The sequence below is a fragment of the Heloderma suspectum genome, chromosome 3, assembly GCF_057233095.1.
Source record: "Heloderma suspectum isolate Gila_16-S chromosome 3, 16-S_ref, whole genome shotgun sequence".
Lineage (NCBI taxonomy): Eukaryota > Metazoa > Chordata > Lepidosauria > Squamata > Helodermatidae > Heloderma > Heloderma suspectum.
This window is the reverse complement of record NC_139460.1, coordinates 267308436-267331258: the sequence shown is the minus strand read 5'-3', so window position 1 is coordinate 267331258 and position 22823 is coordinate 267308436. Positions and strand designations below refer to the sequence as shown.

The 22823-nt window shown below is 44.3% G+C and overlaps 1 protein-coding gene across 1 annotated transcript in view; it reads left to right on the top strand.

Annotated features, from left to right (window-relative positions):
- Positions 1–22823, top strand: part of ETV5 (ETS variant transcription factor 5) — a 43654-nt gene that overhangs the window by 1431 nt on the left and 19400 nt on the right. The window contains exons 2-7 of the mRNA XM_084846887.1: positions 677–818; positions 973–1060; positions 1189–1236; positions 1642–1692; positions 15046–15175; positions 17526–17816. Of these exons, the coding sequence (XP_084703013.1) occupies positions 774–818; positions 973–1060; positions 1189–1236; positions 1642–1692; positions 15046–15175; positions 17526–17816 (653 nt within the window). The 5' untranslated portion in view covers positions 677–773. The remainder of the gene's footprint in view (positions 1–676; positions 819–972; positions 1061–1188; positions 1237–1641; positions 1693–15045; positions 15176–17525; positions 17817–22823) is intronic.

Here is a 22823-nt window from a genome sequence, read left to right as displayed (position 1 = left end):
AAACAATACTTCTTCAAATAATACTTGGAAGGTGGCAACCCTATACACACCTTCTGGGAAGTCAGCCTCATTAAAATCGAAGAAGCTTGCTTCTCAGTATATGTACACAGGCCTTAGGTTCAAACTCGAAGGAGCATATGCTCTCTTCATAAACTAGAACAGTTGCATGTAGATACCTCTCATCTCCTGAAAGCTGAGCTCTTTCACAAAGTAGAATCGACTTTCTGTGCACTTGTTGCTATTTATATTTTATCTTTTGACCATGTCTGGAGAAAATGTACTCCAAGCTGATCTCTGCATTGTAATCCATGTTGTTCTCCCTATGTTTGTTCTTAAGTGGTTCTAATTCGTCTTTAGTGATGTCACAGCTGTTTCCATAGTAACTCTGTGACATCATGGATTAAAGGTTGGGGCCATTTGTATGTTGGCTAAAAAAGATAGGGTGATAGAGTAGCAACTTAACAAATGAATCTCATAGCAACTGGGTGGAGTATGGAAATATACTATAATAGATTAATTTTTCAGCATAGTGTGTTTGTATGTTAATTAAGAACCACAGATAATCCTCAAACCTTTCAGACAGTGTTCAAGACTTCAACTCAATTAGAGTTGAAGTCTCCTAAAGTGGCTTAAAGGCAGAACATATTTTGATTTCTCTCTCTCCTCTCCCTTCCAGTCTTAAATCTGCCAGAGCTAGATTCTGAACTCTTCTCATCCTGGAATTGCTCAATGCTAAAAACATTCAAGGGAATATTAAAGAATCCGCAAGCACAATGGATGGCTTTTATGATCAGCAGGTCCCTTTCATGGTCTCTGGGGTAGGTCTTGTACAGTTCTAGCTTTGTATGTAATTCTGTTTTCTTAGCATGTGACTCTTTGTTTTATGTTCTCCTCTCCTTTGTGTGAAGTTTGCATTGGCTCTGTATTTTTCAAGGCTTGCACTTCACAGCTACATTTCTTTGCTTCTACCAGAAACCGTGCACAGATGAATGTCGAGGGAGGTCAGTAAATGACAGAAAAAGGAAGTTTCAAGACACTGACTTGGCTCATGACTCTGAAGGTAGTAAAGAATCCCCTCTCTTCTTTAAATTCAGAAAAGTTTCTTTGAATCATCACCATTCATGTGTGAGCTTTCTTGTTTGCAGAAGGAGAAAGAGCACTTTAATGGGTTTTCTTATTTTCTTTCAGAATTGTTTCAGGATCTCAGCCAGCTGCAAGAGGCTTGGTTAGCTGAAGGTAAATCCCTGATAATATCACTATCTACATCTGCCTTCCCCAGCCTGGTGTGTTCCAGATGTGTTGGATTACAAGTCCCATCATTCCCAGCCAGCATGACCATTGGGAGATGGAATACACCACATCTGGAGGGGGCCAGTTTATGATCTACAGCCTCATAGTGCTTTGATATGTCTTGGCTTGTCTATGGTAGTCTGTTGTGCTTGTTGCTGCTATGAAATGGTATCTTCTACGCCTATTGTTTTTATTGTTGTGGGGATTGTATTTTGTAACACATGTTACTTGTATGATGTTTGTATTGATTTTAACTTGTGAGATGTTTTGCGTTTGTCTTTGGATAAGGAAAAACTGGACATACGTTAAATAGGCAGAGAAACCTATTGAAATCCCTTTTCTTTTTTGTAGCCCAAGTTCCTGATGATGAACAGTTTGTCCCAGATTTCCAGTCTGATAACTGTAAGTCACTCCCTTATTCTTGTGTCTGCTTGCTGTGAGGTCGCAAATACATAGCAAAATATGTGACCGGTTTTAGTTGTTCCTTTGGCTGGTGTGTGTGTGTGTGTGTTTGTGTGTTGATTTTCTTAATAAAATGTAGTTCTGGTATGTATTTTGCAGAAATTAATGGAATTGGTGGAAGAGATGGGAGCAGATAGTATGGTGTGGCATTGGAGACTCGGTGAACAGCATGACTTTAATTGAAGAACTTAGAATATTTATTTGAGTATCTCTGGGGCTGCCTGTTAACCTTGATATCTGCAGAACCCTTTCAAGCCCCCATGAATACTTCATAATGTAAAAGATATTAAAATCCATTTGACAGCAAGCACAAGAGCACTCTGTCTCTCACCAGCCCTGCGCCTCACAATTCCCTCAGTGACTTTTCTGGCTATTATAGCCGTAGCTAGCGAAAGCTGTGAAGGACAAAGCTTTGCTGGTGAAACCTGAGCAGCTTTAGGGAGCATTAGTCACTGGCAAGCCAGCAGCTCTGAGAAGGCGGCTACGAAAGCGCCCCTGCCTCGCGCTGCATCACCCAGAGAGCTCTTCCTTCCCTGCAGCTTTGGAGAGCCTGCACCAGGGCCTATTTTTGCCTCCTTGGGTACAGACAGTTACTTATCCATGCACATTCCCTGCATATTTTAAGACTCTGATCTTGGGGCATTAGAGGTTTGATAAAAGCAGGATGTTCTCCTTAAACTTGTTAAGTGAAAGCATCACTCACTATCCACTCAGCCCCCCACCTTTTGTTGTTGTTGCTGCTGCTGCTAAGCTGTTCTGAGTGCTGCAGAATCTGAAGGGAAGAAAACATAGCCTGCAGTGGAACGGATTCTTGATTCAAACTCTGTCACAGCATGCAGCGGAGTATTTTGTGCTACAGTAAATGCATGTTAATTATTGCCCTTTGATTACTTTGAAGTGAGTGGGAAGCTTGCCATGAAAGCTTCTTCAGACAGACAGCGTGTTTGCCTGGGTTTTAGTAGTTGTCCGCCCCCCCCCCCCCCCGCGCCACCTTCCCATCTCCTCTCCAAGATGAAAGGCAGCCTGGAGTAAGAATTTTTCTCTGTGTGTTGACATTCTAACCCAGCCCTTCCAGTCCTGGCTTGGAGCAGTATAAAACTGCAGTCAGGCCGCGTGGGCGGAGGTGTTGTTGGCAGAAGTGTTCTCAAATGCCTCTTGGCAGGCTTTTACAGCTCTGTAACCTGAAGGATTGTGGGAGAAACCAAATGTCTTCCTTTTTTTTTAATCTATTTTTATTTTATTTTTATAAATGAAATAAACAATACCAACAGCATAAACAAAATCTTCAGTTTCCAACATTACAGTATTCTGAGGAAGAAAAAGGGAAGAAAGCAAAAGAAGCAGGGGAAAGGATTATATCTAAACTTCAATAAAAGCAAATGAAATATCCAAATATAAATCCAATTGCAGATTATACCTATATAGCGCTCTTCCAAACATTGCAGGTATTATTAAATCTTCAGTCCGCTGCACCATAAACGGTGAACCTTATCTTTCAGTGTCATAACCTCAGTCTTATAGCAAAGGAATGGGAGCAAACAATCCATTTCCATTGGCCATATAATTACCATTAAATTAACACATATTAATAAACATTAAAAGTTTAACCAGCAAAGGATAGTAATAATCATAATCCCATAATGATGATAATAATAATAAGAAAGAGAAATTTAAGGAAAAGTTAAAAAATAAAAAACAAAAGCAAACCATTTGTATATTTTAGAAACCAAATGTCTTCTGAGCACTGGGCCTCTGCAGCAAACCTGGCAAGGTGCTTCTATTCTCCTCTTGGGCCAAAGAGGCATTTCTCTGTGGTTTGAGTGTACTTATTGCGTTTGGCGTTTGTGGCAAACAAGTCGGTGGTGGGAGGGGTTCCTGCTGGAAGCTGCATTTTATTCATATATTTATTTATATTTATTTATTTATATGTATGTATGTATATGGCTTCCTGCCTGGAATAGATCTAGTAATGCAACATTAACTCTTACTAGAACAAAATGCATCTCTGCATTGGCTTCTGACCTTCTTTAGATTTCAAACAACTGAGGCTAGTAAAATTAGTGATTAAAAGGAATCGATGTTCTACAAGCAGCAGCAGCAGGGCTAAACTCTAGGTTGAAGAAAGAGAGATGCCTCCAAAAACTATTACTGATCTTCAGAGCAGTCTTGAGGGGATCTGAGCCTTGCCTTTCTTGGGAAGGAAAGGTAATCCGGGGAACAGAATCTACAGACTGAAGCTCCTCCCATGGCCTTTGTGAAGCTCAATAATAATAATAAAGTCTGCTATAAAGCACCATGGTAGCTGTATGAAATAATGTGAAGAAAGAGAAATGGAAAGAGGCATCTTTTGCCATTAAAGAGTATTTGGAACTCTTGTTAATATGGGATAGATTGATTGTATGATGATTCATGGTTTGGATTATTCCTGTGGTTTCTGGCACAGAAATCAACTGTTGTATGACTATCATGTTAATCATAAACACACTTACTTGGAAATAAGTTCCATTTAAATGGGTGGGGCTTGGTACCAAGTCAATGTGTTTAGGACTGGAGTTGTTAAGGATGCAGTTGATCCTGTTTTTGTATCAAAACGTTTGCCTGCTATATGTGGGATTAGGGTAAACTGCGGGAGTGTTGGTGGATTTTTTTCTTCTTTTGATGCTTCCTATTATGTAACTCCAGGAACTCATTTTCTTGAATACTCTTGCAGACTGAGCTTAAAAAGTCTCGTTCTTCTGTAAGCTCTATATGTCTCCCCACAACTCTGAATCTGTATATGTGTCTCCACATCTCTGAATCTAGTTCTCTAATAACAACACTGTAAAAAGCTTAAGGTCAACCTTCCCCAACTGGTTGCCCCCCCAGATGGGTCAAACTACAATTTCCATTACCTCTGGCCAGCATGGCCTGCTGGTTGGGGATGACAGGAGTTGCCATTTGGAGGGCACCAGGGTGTGGAAGGCTGCTTTAGGTCAAGATGCCTGTCTTTCTATTCTTTCTTTCTTTTTTTATCTTATTGAGATAAAATGAGAAGTGGGCTTCAGTAAGTCTGTAAGGGTTGCAAGGGCACATAGTTACAACCTTCTTTCTGTGCATTCCTAATAACACCTTGAATTATTAAATGGGAAGCTACTTCCTTTCCTTAAAAATGGGTCTGTGGATAAAGATAAAGGACTAGGACAGACAACAGTATTTTCAGAGTTGAAACAGATTGAAAGAAGACCTGCTGCTCCTGATGAGTACATTCATCCCTGTTTTACTTCTGGGAAATTAGTTTTTCAGGGTTTTGTGTTTTAAAACACCCTGCCAAACCTATTTGGCCACAGGTAGCAGCAGACAACGGTTATGTGTATACCCCATGGGCAGTAATGCCCTTCTGAAATCACTTTCAGCTCCCTTGGAAAAACTATTGTCTGTCTTCAAAGACTATGAAATGTTATGCTGCTCTAAATGAAGAAATGGGGACAACCAGATAAAGTCAGTGTCTGGTGCTCTTCTTAGTGGCACATTAAAATCATTTTTTAAAAAAGTCTACTATGCTACTGCTTTAGGTGTTAGAGGCTTTTAAAGTGCCCAGATTTGTGCTGATCACCTCTGTCTCTTTCAACATTGACTGTTTTAGGGCTCAATCCTATGCAAATTTAGACAGGAAAAAAGTCCTGCAACTCCCAGCATTCCCCACCCAGCCATGCTGGCTGAGGAATGCTGGGCATTGTAGGACTTTTTTTTCTAGATTGAGCCTTAACCTTTTCAGTTGGAGTCAGTCCCAATGAAATGCTGTTCGGTAACACAATGTTAAGTATGGTTAGACTTGCAGCCTCCCCCAACCTGGTGTCCTCCAGATGTTTTGCAATACAACTCCCATCATCCTTGACCATTGGCCCCGCTGGCTGGGGCTAATGGGTGTTATAGTCTAAAACATTCAGAGGGCACCAGGTTGGGGAAGTCTGGCTTAGAGAAAGTTAATTTGATTATGCTTTTAAAGAGAGATTTCCACTGGATTTTTTAAAAAATATATTGTTAAATCCTTAAGGTTTAGTGAGATTCCAGATTTGGAATCTCCAAAACCATCACTTTGGGGTCCAATGTTAAGTTAAGGAAATCAGAACTATGTCTTCTGCATTCCACCTTTACACCTTCAGAGTGATCATACATGTACCCTATTGCAAGACAGAAAATGCATCTGAAGAAATTGGGCTGTTTTCTGCTTTCGATAGTCTCTGTCTGGAGCCACCCTTTGGAGGGTCAGAAAATGTACCATTCCTAGGGGAAGCAAAGAAGAGCAAAGTTCAGGGTCAGTGTGGCTTTGGTTCAGAACGATATGAGAGGCTTGAAGCAGAGAAACCTTGTCCCCTGACCCTCAGTCTCTGTCTCCAGCCTCGGTTCTGCATAGATAAGGAGACTGGGGCTTGTGAGCTGCATTGGTGAGGGACGAGGTTTCCCCATGGGAATGTAATTTCTTCCAGTACAGTCTGCCCTGCAACTAAGTGCTCTGGACTTAAGCAGTGATCTAATCCAGATCAACTGGCTTTCCAGGCCTATAAAGGCCCACTGTTGCCAAGCAACTGGTTCGTGTGTACAATGTCCAGGTAGCTTTGGAGTTGGTGCTTCAGTAGGGAAACTACACCAGCCTGGGAAATAATGACCCTGAAACTAAGGTGCTGCTTCTTCAGAAGGTAAATAAATGTGCAGGTAGTTGGTATCTTGCAAGGATGCCCAGGGACACCCCTCTTCTGGAATCTTAAACAGGCATTCTCCCTCTAAACATAGTATGGGGATAGGGGAGCACAGCGGAGCAAAGAACTTAGTGCATCCTTTCCCAAACTGGGTCCTGCCAGATGTTTTGCAGACCAACTCCTTTCATCCCTGGCCAGTGGCCCTGCTGGCTGGGGCTAATGGGAGTTGTAGCCTAAAACATCTGGAGGTACCCAGCTTGGGGAAGGCTTGCTTAGAGCAACATCCCCTGATAAGACATGTTTGTCACTAATGTTTGCCTTTCTGTTTTCATCCAAATTGTGTAATTTGCTTCATTTGGACCATAAGCAATTCTTCAACTCAAGTTCTGCTTTTCAAGCCTATCAATGTGAGTTCCCTCTGAAAAGATTGTGGTGAAAAATGCCTATTTCAGTACAGGCCTCAATCAGGAGATTCGCATGGTGCAGCTCTTGTTGGACTGTTCCACTTGAGACTGTAGGTGGGGAATTGGCACCATGACCACCACCCAAAAATCCCAGCATCTAAAAAGGAAGCATGCCAAAGGAAGGAAATCTAGGCCAGCCTCTCCTTGATGCACTAACTTTCTTCCTGTAGGGAGAGATTGGGAATGAGAGGAGAGAAGCATTCAAACATGTGATCCAACCAAGGCAGTCTGATACAGCCTAGCTGCACCACGTGATTCTGCTGCTTGTATATCCTGGCTCATTCTATTTGCATAGGTAGAGCTAGGAAAATAATGAGGGATAGTGGCTAATCTTTAATTGGGGCAGCTACCTAGGCATGGTATGTCTGTGTCTGAAACATCTTTTACCCGCTTGTAGCTTGTATCTCTACCCGTCTTAGTGGTGCAAACTGTACCAGGATAACCCCCTGTCAAAGGGCTGTGTTATGCATCTCTGTCATAGCGTCTGAGGAGGAGGCATAGTTACACTGGCTCAAAGCTCTGTGCAAGCAAGGACCTGGCCAATTTCTTAGTGCTATTTCAGCATGATTGCCTCACTTCACTGCCAGTGCACAGCACAGGTACACCAGGCAACAAAGTCCTTGATGCCTCCCGTCCAAGTAGTGCCACATTCCTGACTTCCTCCCTGCCTCGGCATGTCGAGACACATCCTGTAGTTGTACTGATGACTGGCTTCTTCAGGTTCTAATTATAGTGAGGATATTAGAAAGTACACTTTCTCTCTCTCTCTCTCTCTCGCACACACACACACCTTTGAGGCACTGGGCTCTTCCCCTGGGTGCTGGCATAGGTGTACATTCCTTAGTCAGTACCCAAAGAAAGCACCATTGTGCTTTTTGGTACTCTTGTTGCCTGGCAGGGCACCAGAGATTGCTATTGCCAGTAATGGGTTAAGTGTTAATTGTTACTAGGGGTGGGTAAGAAAGAAAACAATATTCTTCACTTGCTCCAGCCTTCTTCGACCTGGTGCCCTCCAGATGTGTTGGACTGCAACTCCCATCAGCCCCTAGGCCAGCATGGCTCTGCTGGCTGGGGATGACTGGGGTTGTAGTCCAACCTGACTGGAGGGCAAGTGAGGAAAGCTAAGTTACACAGTGAGTTTCATTATTAAAGGTCTCACGTGTGTGTGGTTTAATTTGTTTTGCTGAGGAGCAGCCCAGTGTGTGCATATTAGTTGCTGGATCAGGGTCTGCAGACCTACATCTGATGCCCATCTAAACATGGGTGCTGTCTGTCTGCCCTGCATTGCTCAGTGGAACGCACACTTGGATGAGTGGCCAAATGTGCATCTTGCTGCAGATGGGGAAGAAGAGAACTCCATTGAAAGCAATGCAGTGCCAGTATGTGGATCTGTATCTGGATGTGCCACCAATTTACCCTGCAGTCCTTTGAACTGCAACAAGGCTATCTTTTTTCACCACTGAAAGCAGGGGTGGTTAGAAGGTAGATTGGGATCTCTGGGTGACTTGCAGTACATCTCCCAAGAGTTTCTGCTTCGTAATACTTTAATGGGCGCAAGTAAAATCTGCCAAAGCTGGCCTGGTTCTAATTGTTTCTCTCTCATCTTCAGTGTTCCCCATCTGTAAAATAGGGTTACTAATTTGTTGCTTTTGACCATGTCTTTACTCTGCTGGCCAGTTTTAGAGTGGTGTGTTAAAATCTCTAATCTCTGGTATATTCCTGCATACGTTTCATAATTGATTATAGAAAATTGACTCCGCCCCCTCAACCACCATTTTGTGTCTGGCTCTGGTTGGAAGTAAAAAACCAAAATAGATCCCATAAGCCTGAAGTCTGCTCCCCCTCCCACCAGCTTAAAGAGTCCTTTGGAGCAAGGGTGGCACCTGTTTTCCAATCAGCTTCCTTCCAGGGATACGGACCCCCTCCAACCCTGTCCCTTCCCCTGTTTTTTTTTAAGCCCATGACTTTCATACATGAGACAGACACTTTACAAACCAGGGGAGGGGGGAGTCTTTTCCCAAGCCAAAATATGGGGGGGGGGGCATCAAAAGTCAGTCTGTCCAGGCAAGTCTTGGCTGGCCTCCTAAAACATTTATAAGGGCAAATATCTATGAGCCTCTGCAAGGAGGGAGTTGGTGGAGGGTGAGTTCTCTTTCTCTTTGGTTTATCTGCCTTGAACTGGAAAGGTGGGACTTAAATAAACCAAAAGGGCCCTGTTCTTCAGACTTATCACTATCACCTCCCAGATAGGTGTTTGGCGCAGGGATCCAGTAGCAGGCTGAAAAGTGGTGCCCCCCACCCAAACCTGACACCCTCCAGTTGTGTTGGACTACAACTCCCATCATATCCCACCAGCATTTTGTCATGCTGGTTGGGGGCCACCGGCTTAGAGAAGGCTGCTCCAAAGGTGAGAGGAGGATGTACGAGAGAGGTGTGCTTTATGGTGTGCTTTATGGTAGACTGGATCTGGGTCACGGATGTCGTGAGTGTGAAAAATACATCTTCTGTCCACTGGCAGGCCACCATAGTTTCGGAGAAAAGAAGTCAATTTTTAAAATCATTTTTATTCTCCCCCTCCCTCGCCCCATTCTGCCAAAGGGCATTTCCGGACCTCAGCACAAGTGGGGTTGCACAATCATTTGGGTTTGCAGTGAACTCTGTAGCGAGGCCGACTCCCTCCTCACTATGCAGGCCATTCCTGCAGTGTTTGAATTCCTTACATAAACGTTGCCCACAGCACAAGCTCCTCTGTGCAGGACAGCTGGTCTCTGTTATGATCTTAAGTGTCATTTCCCTTCCCCTGATTGGTAGCGCTCAGCTGCAGGGATAGAGGCTTGTTCTATTTTTTGTGAATGGATGGAGTATTCCAAATTGGTTCTGAATGGAGGGCGGTGCCTGCTTGCAGACTCCCCCCCCCCCTTTCTTCAATGAATAACTAAGCCCTATTGTGCTGCTGGCAGAAAAACAATCTTTCAAACAACACAGAGACTGTTGGAAAGAAACATGCTTGTGACTGACAGCTGGAACACCTCCAAAGTGAGTTTCCTGCTGTTTGCTGTTCAGCAAGGCCATGCCTAATAGAAGGTGGGGGATGTGGGGGTGGAACAGGACAGAGGGCAGTTTGGGGGGGGGGGAGAAACATTAACACTTGAGATGCCAAAAGGGAGCCAAAATACAAATAGAGAGAGAAATCCAGCTGCGATGCAACTTTTTTCTTTTTTTTAAAGTGGGGCCTGGTTAAACATGTTTTGTGCTGGCTTTCTTGAGCTGATAAAGGGTAGCTGTAGCCTCTTCCCGCAAATAAAACCTGGGCATCACTTTGACCCTAAAGAGTAACTGCTTCCCAGAGGTGATCTTGGATCTCCTACTCTGTCCTCCTGTACAAAGAAGCGCTAGAGATCCTTGAATGCACATAGACTGCAAGAAATGTGCTAATTGGTGGTAATGGCTGGAAGCTGCTGGACCTAGGCGATCATCTTCTGATGTAATGGCGGTGTGCTTAGCCTTGGTAGAGATAATACTCCACTTCCGACTAAGCCAAGCTGTTCTGTTCAGTCACTATTAGGTACAGAACTATGACGCACTTGCCTTTCCCTAGAACGTCTCCTTTTAGAAATTAATTAGGTTAAACATATATTAGCTGGTTTAAAAATTATATATAGTAGAAGAACTCCAGGCTGCAGCATCAGAGCCAGTGACAACCTTCACTCCATGTCTGTGTCTAATTCAGCATTGAAGAAGGCTTGTATCCAGTGAATGGCTCCCATGATCTCATATAGTCTTAAATATTCCTGGCTCTTTCCGGCCCTAATCTGAAAGCTGCATCCAAATTAAAAGTTGCAGAATAGATGCAAGTTGGAATGTGCTGTCTTTGATGGTTGCAGACTGAGAACAGGACCCAGTGCTTGCTGACTTCCACACTCCTTCCATTCTTCCTTGGAGGATTTTTGGCTAGCAGAGGTAGGGCAGTGTAGCATTCCCCTGATCAGCTATCCAGTCTGTTCCAGTTCCACTTGAAAACTAAATTGGTCCACCTTTTGTCTGGATGCCCACACAAAGCCTAGGAGAAGGGCCATAGCTTAGAGGTAGAACACAAGTTTTGCATGGAGAAGGTCCCAGATTTAACCCCCAGCGTCTCCAGGCAGGGCTGGGAAAGTCCCTTGACTGAAATCTGCCGGTAGATCCAGGGTGTTGAACCTCTTTTAGCTCAAGGGCCAAATTCGATTTCTGAAAGGCTTTGGGGGGCCATGCTGCAGTGATGGACGGGGCCAGTGGCAAAATGGGGTGTGGCTAATGGCAAAGGGATAGGGCCAAAATATCAAAAATACCTGCTATATTTTAGCGTAAAGCTCTTACTCCTAGTAACTAAGCCTTAGGAGAGGTATCACAACCTTTTAGAATGGGGGGCAGGTGGGGGGAAATGTGCAAAACTCAGGAAATCACCAAATGATGGGCAGTCATGGGAAAGTGCATACTGCATGTCCAGACAGATCTTGGGACTGTCATAGCAGTTACTGACAGCCACTGAGAATCCTTCATAAAAATGGACCAGGAGTAAAGATGGAGGAGGTCTTAACATTGATACAACTGGGCTAGCTTTGTGCTTCTGTTCTGTGTTGTCTTGTGCTGTAGCTAGCAAAGCTTGAACAAAAGAAAACCTTGAAGCACAAAATGCTGTTCTTCTCTATGCTGATCTACGATTGTAATAAATCTTTGATTTAGAATCTTAACGGCCGGGTCACACAGTGGTACTTTGAACATGCAGTCTCGAACATCCTTGGATGCATGACTGATGTTGGTTAATGTCATAACGTATAAACCAGCAGTTCAAAAAGCTAACTTAAATTTCTGCAACCAAAGTGGCTTCAAAAAGAGCTGTTGCAGAAAGAGTTTGTGGCCCTGTCCATGATCTGCAATCCACATGCTATTTTTCCTCATGGGTGTATGTACCTAGGGATGGTCATTGCAAGAGTGACGGCGGGGCAGCGGGGAGAGAAATACTGTGTGAACCTGCCCTTAAAGAGCTTGGCCTGGAGGAGTCATAAAGGCCACCTAAACCAAAACTCTGCATTGAAATAAGACCCTATATGCCCAAGCAACCCTAACAGATGATCACATACTGCCCAGATGAGAGCACGCCATGCCACAAATGATCAGGAAGAATGAACAAGTTGCCAACAGGACAATGGATATGTTTAGTATAAATAAAAAATAATGTGTTATTAACATAACCATAAGAAAGGCTTAAAGTTCCAAGCCAATGTGAGAGTCTATATCTCTTCTGTAAGGATCTTGTCAGTTTGGTAGTACTATCCTTTGTGGGGAGGAGCGCACTCCTGCCATTAGCCAAATGAGCTGGATGATGACAGAAGTGTTGTTGAAGGCTCAAGATATTGCTGAAACTAGGGCATTCCGCTAGAGATGTGAAGGCCTAGGGAAAAAATGGAAAGATTTGGGGAAAAACGGGGTTTCCCTGTTTCTTTTCCAAGGACCATTTTTGCTCTTTTCCAAAAAAAAAAATGGAAAAATGGAACAGCTTTGGATTATGAAATATTTTCTTTTAGAATTTAAGACAAAGCTTCTAAATATTGTTACCTAGCTTTTACTCTGCCCCCCCAAATGATTTCTAAAAACTATGTAATAAGAACACTTTTATAGTAAAACTATAAAAATGTAAAATGTCTGGAAATAAAGCCATGGGGGAAAATGTATTTTTATCCTCTGTAAGATACCAGGCATAGTTTTTTCATTCATTCCTTATTAAAATTATTGATCTAAAGTATATTTTACTGGTAGATATTTATGCTCAGTTTCCCAGCGTGTGAGTTTCCCAACATTGTGCATTCTTGATGGTAAATGTGCATTCTTGACAGTTAGGATTTTGTTCTGTTGAGTCCTGCATTTCTGATGATGTAGCAGTCGTTTAATGTAGTTCTAACCTATTCAGACAATAATTACAAATTTACTAACTGACTTTACTTTTTAAAGTTTTAAAATATAATAACAATGTTATGAGAAAACTAAGTTATACATAAAATAACTTTAGGAACAGAAAGGCTCCTTTATGTTCCTAAAGCAGCCCTCCCCAATCTGGTGCCCTCCAGATGTTTTGGACTACAGTGCCCAGCATTCCTGACCATTGGCCATGCTGCCTGAGGCTGATGGGAGCTCAAGTCCAAAATATCTGGAGGGCATCAGGTTGGGGAAGGCCATCTTAAAGCAACAAATTGACATTAGGTCTTTAAAGAGTGCTTAAAAAAAAATTGCTTATTTTTCCATTTCCCCCCAAATTTCTGTGGCCCATCCCCATGGAAAAAAACAGGTTTTTTTCCCATGGCTTCAAAATTTCCCAAAATTTTACATTTTTACATTCCACACAATGCTAACTTAAACATATCAAATAGCCATCCTAGTAGAGGTTGCAGTGCGTTTTTGGTATCTGTAGATTAAAAGCTTCCTGTGCAGAAACTACACTCATGGAACTTTGGCATGAGTTTGTGCAGTCTTGTGTAATAATATAAAATATGGATAGAATGTCCACATGGCAATCTGCATGCTCTAGAATGTACTACTTAATAATTTTTTCTAAAGGATCAGGATGAGAAGACCAACTTAGCCACTGACCAAATGCAGGCATTTGTTGGATTCAGCATTGTGTATTTTTAGAACCAGTTAAGCTGAAAGTTGTCGTGACTCTTGTTGAGACAAGGTGTTTTTTCTAACAAGGTCATTCCCTACATTGTAATTTATCACCCAGCATTGGCATAGCTGCAGCACTTGTATCCTCAGAAGAGGACTTCTATTGCCAAGTCTTGCTTGGATATTATTGTAGCGCTGGGGAGGATACATCCTTCTCAAAGGGATATCGGAATGCCAGGATAGCAAGATTGAATGATCCATTTACTACAAGCCTAGTTCTCTTATTTCTCTCAATGGCAGTTGAGGACAGGTATTTGTCCAAACTAGTCAGGTCCCTTGACATTTTTGATGGCATTTCTCTTCATTACAGTGGCCTAAAGTAAGGTGTAAAATGCACTGAGTGTATTGCACTGAGTGATCCTGAAAATCGATGTGAGCAAAAGACAGTGTGATGTATGAGTACCGGAATTCATTGATATAGAATCCTTTCCTTTTCTTTAAGTGTGGGTCATAGTTCAATATTTCAACTACAGGTCGTCGTGTCCCCCTCCCCCCACCATACTGTACCCTATAGAACCCTTCTCTGCCATTACTGATCTTCCCCTGCAATAGGCAGCTGCAGCCAAGTGTTGAGATCAATTCTAGAGGCATCCAGTTTGCCTCTTATCCAAGGGTGTGCCCTCCAACATGCCCCAGAATGCCCTGCAACATCCTGCCCTGCAGGATTGATGTCGGAAGGGCATAGGATGTTTGAAATCCATGGATCTGTTGTCCGAGATGTAGAGATCTCTCTATGATTGTGGTACCAAACCATATCTCATCATATTCTAAATTCCCTAGTGTGTACAATCTGTTTATCCTGAGCACTTATTATTTGGCTCCCTTCATGCTAGGTTTGGAATGGATCAGAATGTGGGTAGGTCAGGCCGTGAGAATGAGAATTCATAACAGTCTTGCAAATTACTGCTTTGGGCGAGTTACTGATCCCCTTTCTCATTTGTAGCCTCCTTTCTCCCCCACCCCTAATATTGCTGCTGCCCGTAGTTAACCTCTCCCTGCAGCTGCTACCCAATGCCTATTGTAACCAAGGCTGGGAGTGGCACAATGCCATTCTCAGAGGCACCACAGTGCTGATGCATTGTTCTAGAAGAGCTTTCCCCAACCCAGATTGGCCATGCTGGCTGGGGGTGATGGGAGTTCTAGACCAGCACCTCTGGAGGGTGCCAAGTTGTGGAAGGCTGTTATACAAGCTTAAATGTGCTCCCCTCTAAGAACCAGTAACTCCTTAAGGCACGGAGAAAGAATGATGGAACTGTCCATATGTGGTCATCACCATGCAATGCTATGACAACTGCAAGCGCAACACTAGCTCTGGGGCAGCAAGTCACATCTGGTTGCCTGCATATGTGATGGTTACTCTCTACAGGAGTCTAAGTAAGTGCTAAGTTATGTGACTGATTTATGACACATTTGTTTGGTTTTTTTCTCCCTGCCCCCTTATTTTTTTAATCTAGTGGTACTTCATGCGCCACCTCCAGCTAAGATCAAGAGGGAGCTCCACAGCCCTTCTTCTGAGTTGTCTACCTGTAGCCATGAACAGGTGCTCTGTGCTACTTATGGAGAAAAGTGCCTCTACAACTATTGGTAGGTTGGATGGGCTTCCACTGCACAGCTAAGGTGCCTCTGGATCGGGGGTGGGGGGTGAAAACTGAGTTGGGCACAGTTGGGTGGCCAAAGCAATCCCATTTACTGCAGTTCCTACTTCCCACAATTGTGATAATAAAAACTTTTAAGAACCACCTGGTTGTGAGCTGATGCAGAGGGTAGATAAGGGAAGTGGATGTATCAAGAACATATTTTTATTGATAATGCTTTGGCTATATAGCACCTCAGCAATATTCCGTGTCTGCACAGAGAACTGAAGGGATAGTAACCTCAGTTTTTCTAAGGGCGTAATCATTTGCATGTTTAGACAGAAAAAAGTCCTACAACTTCAAGCATCCCTCAGCCAGCCGGAAGTTGTAGGGCTTGTTTCGGTCTAAACATGTATAGGATTGTGTCTTAAATTTAGTTATTTATTTAATGCAGGGTTGGAGAACCTCAGGCCCAGGGGCCAAATCCAGCCCTTTTTAGGTCCCAATCTGGCCCTCTGGGGTTCCCCAAATGGCCACACCCCCTTCCCCCCGACCACCAATCATTTGGAGGTTTCCCAGCTTTTGTGCAGGTTTTTTTCCACATTCTGAAAGGTTGACATGCCTCTCCTAAGGCTTAGCAACTCGCAGTAAGAGCTTGAAGCTATATGTGGCGGTGGGGTGGGACATATTTTGGCCCCATCCCCGTTACCTTTTACCCCGCCCACCACTGGAATACGGCCCCTGAGAGCTTTTCTGAAATTGAATTTAGCCCTTGGGCTGAAAGAGATTTCCCACCCCGATTTAATAGGCGTAAGGAATGTGCAAGCCAGTGAGTGGCTCAGGCCTTTTTGTAAGGCAAAATGAAATAGCTCTTTGCCAAGTCCCCCCAAGTTGAGTTACTTCCCTGGGAGAGCCACTGCCTGGAGGCATATATGCATCCTCGAGAAGCTGGTCTGGAGTCAGTATTCAAGCTCTATGTTCAGCTGGGAGGCACTGGGCTCAGGAGGCTGGTGGGAAGTTAACCTGATATATATAAATTCTTGGAAACCAAATACAAGCCCATGTGCGCAGTCCTAATTATTAGCTCTACTCAGATGGTTTGGCTAGTGGGAAGAGGGTTTGGGGGGGCATAACAGTTAAGATTACATTCTCCCCTTTAAATGCTTCATATAGCTAACTACATATGTTGGTGGTAGGTCATCCACCCAGGAAGCATCGTGTGCTGGTGTGCATGGTACCTGTGACTTCCCAGAGGAGTCACATTTCTATGGGATTGTGAAAGTCTCCCTAAGTGTAAAGCAGATACACCCTCAGCTTTTACTGTTGTTATCTGGGCTGACTCACACAAGACCTTTTTTTATACGTGTAGAAAATCTCCAAATTGGAGGCGAGGGCCAAGGTGTCCATCCCTGTCCACCATCACATATGAAGACACAAACTGTGTCTATACTTGCATGTAATCTCAGTGAAATAAGCATTTGTTTCATTTATTTCTATAAAACAGATTCTCTAAGTGTGGTACAAATTTAAAATAGAATAAAATACAAAGCTGTCAAAACACACTACAATATAAAACCAACACAATAAAAATACAAAAGCACGTACAAAACTAGCATGATAAAAATACAGTATAAAAGCAGTCTGATAAAATGAGGAGATTAAAGCAGCTAAGAACTAAACAGTTAAAAACCACCAACATATAGCAGGGATTAAAATAGCAAAGGTTTACAAGGCCTAGGAGAATGGAACGAAAACTATGTTGGCACCAGGCCAATTTCCTTGGGGAGAGCGTTCCATAATGGGGGGGGCACTACTGGGAAGGCCCTCTCTGTTTGGTAGCCACCCTCCAAGCTTCCGTATGAGGGGACACTCAGAGAAGAGCCTCTGTATATGACCTTAGGATATGACTTACACACATGAGTATATACAGGTGTATATTCTCCCCGCCCCCGATGTCCATGTAGGGTGTGGAGGGAAGTCACATTTGAAGCAGCCTGCAGAAACGGCTATGTGTTAAGTCACAGGCTTGTTCGCCATTCTGACCGCCCCCCCCCACACACACACACACAAATCATGGAAATTATTAGAAAGATGGGGGAGGGAAGGGCCCATTTGTTCCCCTTCGGTACAATCGGAAGCTACAATTATCTCTGAGAAAATTGTGAGAGAACTGTTTTAAAATGAGCCCTATGACTCAGCCTGTTTGTCGCTTGCCTGAAGTACAAAGATTCCCTTGGGGCTGTGAACAACCTTAACTGTGACTTCCTGACAACCATGAAATGCAAACAAGCCAGACCTGTCAAGAGCAGCAAGCTGGAGCCAATTTATATTGTGCCCCTCTCTGTGGTCTCTTTGCACAGTGCCTACGATAGGAAGCCCCCTGCTGGGTTCAAGCCATTAACTCCGCCTGCCACCCCAGCGTCACCTGCACTCCAGAGCACCTCCCTTCCACCCCCACCTCTGCCAGCTGCACCTGTGCAGACGCCTGCCCATGGTGCCACCACAGGCCCGTTGCAGGGACCTCCGCCTCCACCTGTCCCTCATGCTCTTCAGGAACCAAGGCAGCAGACCTTCGCTGTACCTCGCCCACCTCATCAACCCATTCAGATGCCAAAGATGATGCCTGAAAACCAGTATCCAACAGAACACAGGTAAGACGAGAACCTTTCCCCACACATACACACCCTGTTTTTTGTAAGTGCATTTTGTATATGCGCTGAGAGGCCTTGCATTTCAATGGAGCTCAAATATAAACGCCAGCCTCTCCACTTTGGCGGAACCTGGCATGCCGGGGCTCCACACAACACTTCGAATACCGGCAGGAAATTCTGAGTGACAAAATCTTCATCTTGTCGCAGGAATGCCTTCACTTTGCTACCCGTATTCCCAGGCTGTTTAGGGATGCCATCTTCGATTCTTTGAAGTTGGGAAATGTATCTATTGTAGAATCGAGACAAAAGTTCACTTCCTCAGAACTATAACTCATAGCTGACTTTGCTTGCCTGGCATCTAAGGAATGTGGCTTTCTGATGGATTGCATATATGAAGGAATTGATTTCTTGCCCTGCTCCCACCACAGGGACATTGAAGGCTAATTCCAACATTATGTCAGTGGACTTCTGCTCGTGCAATGGGAGTTTCCCTTCCCCTCTTCCCTGCTGCAGCCCCCTGAACATATACCCCTGGCACGCCAGCCTTCTGGAGCAGGTTTCAGGGGCTGCAGGGGAAATTTGATCCACCAACCTTGTCCATTCCACTGGTAAAAGGATACCATTGGAAAATACTGTATGTTGGATAGATGCTGTTTTTCTTAAAGAATTGAATCATAGAATAGTAGGGTTGGAAGGGAATAAGACCATTGAGCCCAACTGCTGGCACTTTGAATCATATCAATTTGATACTAGACACTAGGGAGCATTGGGCCGTTCATTTGCCTTCCTCCTCCTCTTTAAATATAGGAGACTAGGCTGTTCCACTCTGTTTCTCACTATCTTGGGAGAAAATGGCTTGACTTGTTCCTTTTTAAGAGTAATATACAACTAAAGGAAGCCAAGCCTTTTGGCTTTACAAAATACAGACCAGTCAACACTTAGGCCTGTCTTCCAACTTGGAACATGACATTGTATTTATTTTAGAGGGTTCTGTCCTGCCCTTCAAAAAAATTCCCAGGGCAGCTTACAAAAATTGAAATAGATTCAAGTCTTCTGTTTTGTTTCTCAGAGCCTATTTATCATGCTAATATTCACAATGGCCTGTTTTGCACTTAACGTCAACCCAGAGTATTGGCTGAGTATGGATTGTGGTTGAATCGTGGGTTGTTATGTGTGAACCCTGCACTATGGTTTAATTATGGGTTGTTAACCATGAACAACCCTGAGTTCACAACCCAACAACAAACCATGGGTTCTTTTCCCGAGTTGTTCGTGGTTAACAACCCATAGTTAAACCTTAGTGCAGCGTTCACACATAATGACAACCCATGATTCAACAACAACTAATACTCAACCAATACTCTGGGTTGGCATTACGTGCAAACCAGGCCATAGGCTGTTCCCGTTATTGAAACCCAAATGTGTATGTTGGGGTGGGGTGGGGGGTTCTTCATAAAATCCTGTAATCTCCTTTCCCCTTCTAGGAGATTAATTGATCCCCAAGACAAAACAATGAAAATAGTTATTATCAGACATATGCCCTCCCTTTTGCAGCTGTTGCTCCTCCCTGCCAATATTTCCCTTTTGGCTTTTACTTCGGTTTCATTTTGTATATTGGTCACAGTAGCAGAAAACATTCTCAGTGGTACTCAGACTTGGTGCTGCTGTACAATATTTGCCCAGTATTGCTGTTCTTTCAGTGCTCTCCATTCCGTGGTTTGATTGTGCCACAAGACAGCTGTAAATTTTCTCTCATGCCTTGTGCCTATATTGATCTTTACATTGATCATTACTTTCACCACAGGGAGTTGCCAGTCCCTGCGGTTAATGGGTCCCCACCTGCTCAGGGTTTTCTTGAGGGCTTAATAGAATTCTGTGAACTAGTGCAGCCTTTCCCAAGCTAGTGCATTCCAGATGTTTTGGATTTCAACTCCCATCAGCCCCAGCCAGTGTGACAAAAGGTCAGGAATACTGGAAGTTATAGTCCAAAACATCTGGAAGGCACTAGGTTGGGGAAAGCTGTACTAGAGATCGTTGTCATTGCATGGCCTGTATCCTCCTCTTTTGCCCTGTAGCTCAGCCTTCTCCAACCTAGTGCACTCCAGTTGTTTTGGACTACAATTCCTAGCATTCCTGACTATCAAGCCATGCTAGCTGGGGCTTATGGGAGTTGAAGTCCAAAACATTTGGAGGGCACCAAGTTGAGGAAGGCTGCTATAGCTTGTTTGATATTTCAGCCTTCCCATCTCTACTAGAATCCTCTTCCTTTGGGAACTGGTATTTGTGATCCTGTGTGCTTAGTGCAAACTTCTCCAAAGCTTGCCCAGTGTGTTTTTCAACGACTTTATATAGTGCCAGTCCAGAAGCTTTGTTAGACTTTTCCTAGTCAAGTTGGGATCTGGAAGCCCAGCCATAGGCACCCAGAGTAATAGAATTTCACCATTAGAACTGAAGATACCTTCTCTTATGGTTCACTGTTTGCGATTGAGAAAACCACTCTGCCTTTTTAGACACTGTAGATTTTCCAGCTTCATATAGTGTGGTCTTTTCAGAGACTCCTAAATTATCTGCATGGTTGCCAAGCCTTCTAGCTGGGCTTTGATGTTTGAAGCAACCAGCACTTGGCAAGGTGGAAATTCTTACAAATGCAGTCTGTGTCTATGGATCCTCTGTGTGCCTCTTCCCCATAAACAAGGGATATGCCTATATTGGGGGGATAACTAATGTACAAGAGTTCTTAAAGCAGTCAGGAGGGGGAGACTTGAAGGTCGGTATGCAAGACTGGCTGAATCTATCTTGTGTCAAATGCAGTCTCCACTAATGAGGAACCCATAAGCACATAAATTAAATTAACGTTAAAGCTTCCAAAGATGAGCTTAACTCCAGAAAGATCCTCTTTCATCTTTCCCTGTGACCCTATCTCCACCCCATCTCCTAAAACAAGCAGCGCCTCTCTATCCCCAGCATCTGAAGTTGCTTTTTAGAACACCCCCCGCCCCCCCCGGGCACTGAGTTCCCAGTGACCTTAAAGCTCTGCTACGGACACTCGGCATGGTCCCATCTGGAAGTGCCTCTTCCTGCAAAGGCCATACCAGCACAGCTCTAGAGTTACATTCTGGAAGGTTAGAAGGACGCAGATCGGAAGTAGAGTAATCTGGGCCTGTCAGCTGCAGAGGATCGTGTTACAAAGCCAAATGGAGCCTGTGTGCCTCTTGATGCTTGGGAAAGGAATTGATTGCTATCAATCCACTTTCAAGGTGCTAGGAGGATGGGAGAGGGTGTGCCTTGCTTACCAGCCTCTCCAATTTCAGAAGTAGGGATATGGGGACATCAACCCTTTTCCCCAGCCTTCCCCAACCTGGTGCCCTCCAGATGTGTTGGACTGCAACTCCTGTAATTCCCTAGGAATTATGGGAGTTCCAGTCCAACGCATCTGGAGGGCACCGGGTTGGGGAAGGCCGGTTTTCCCTGTCATTTGTTTAATCCAAGGGTAGGCAACTGGTGCCCTCCAGATGTTTTTAATTACAACTCCCAGACACTCTGACCATTGGCTGTGCTGGGGAGTTGTAGTCCAACACATCTGGAGGGCACCAGGTTGCCAACCCCTGGGTTAATCCCTCTTAGGGCTGGTTCAAGCACCTCTGATTTGGGGGTGGGGGTCAAGAGAACTATTTCAGGTGCCCACCATCCAGACATGCCGAGTTATGCTGATACCCTCTGGGTGTAAACAGCTGATAGTGGCCTGAGTAGCAATGCAGTCCCCACAAGCCGGCTTCTCTGAAAAAACTGGGGTGGCGGTTATCCGGGGGAAATAATCCTGCCTCTCTCAAGTCATTTCCCACACACTTCGGAGGCCAACCAGGGCTTGGCACTTGCATGTCTGATTGGGAGCCAAGGTAGCTAAGCTAACATCTGGGCGCGTCCTTAAAGAAGAACCATTTCTTTCTCATTAGCTCTCTCCCTTCTACCCATGAGCTCTCTCCTCACGATACTGAAAGCCTCCAACCAGAATCCTGGCGCTTGCTCCATAGGTCTTCTGGTAAGATCTGACTGTCAGCTCTGCTGCTGTCATGCCTGGGGCATTCTGCGTCGAGCTACCGTGTGTTCCATACAGCACAGCAGCATTTCAGAAAGGACGCGTATTTCCCCCTGCGTGGAGAGTTAACGGCTTAATCCTCAGCTTTGTAGGCAGATTAGCAGCCACTTGGCACTTGCAGATTGCTGAGTGGATTCAGAATTATGTAACCACTCGTTTGCTTCAGTGGAATGAAACTTGGCCACAGCAAAGTCGTCGTCTTCCTGTTCTTCAGCAGAAGGGCAAGCTGCTTGTCCCGCTCAGCGAGGACATTCTCTTGCCCAGTTCAAGGTCTAGTTGGCGTGACAGGGCTGCCCCGGCATTGCTGCAGACAAGTCAGTGCTTTCTTTCCGCATTGCTCTTCCACGGTGCCTGAATTTTGGCTGCCTCCTTTCCCCCAGCACCGCTGTTCTTGAAAATTAAAATGTCTGATCAAGGATCTCACCAGCATCATGATGTCCAGTTTGGCCCTGAGACAAGGGGTGAACTCTCTCATCCCACAGGCAGGGGTGAGAGTTCACTCCAGAATTAAGAGTGGGGTGGACTCCCTTGTCCTTTTCAGGTGGTGTTTCCTGAATCCTTCCCAACTGCCCTTGTCTAATTCAGTGGAAAGGAAGATAGTTAACGCCTAGCTCTTTCTCATGCAGTGTTGGGATTCATTTTGCTTCCACTTCTAGGACAATTTCTCATCGTTCATGGAAAGCTGGGCAGTCGGAGTTCTGGAATGTGTCTTCCGTCAAAGCCTATATCATTCAGGCATGCTGTCTGTGAATATAAATGTAGCTTTCTTCACCCAATATTTCTCTGAGAATCAAATGGGGAGAGTTGGAGGAAGTAATAAGAGAGTTGTTAAGCAATCAGTTCTGGGAAGGGGGAGCAAGGAGTCCTTATGTTTCCAGACTTCTTGTATAACTTCATTTTTATACCTGAGT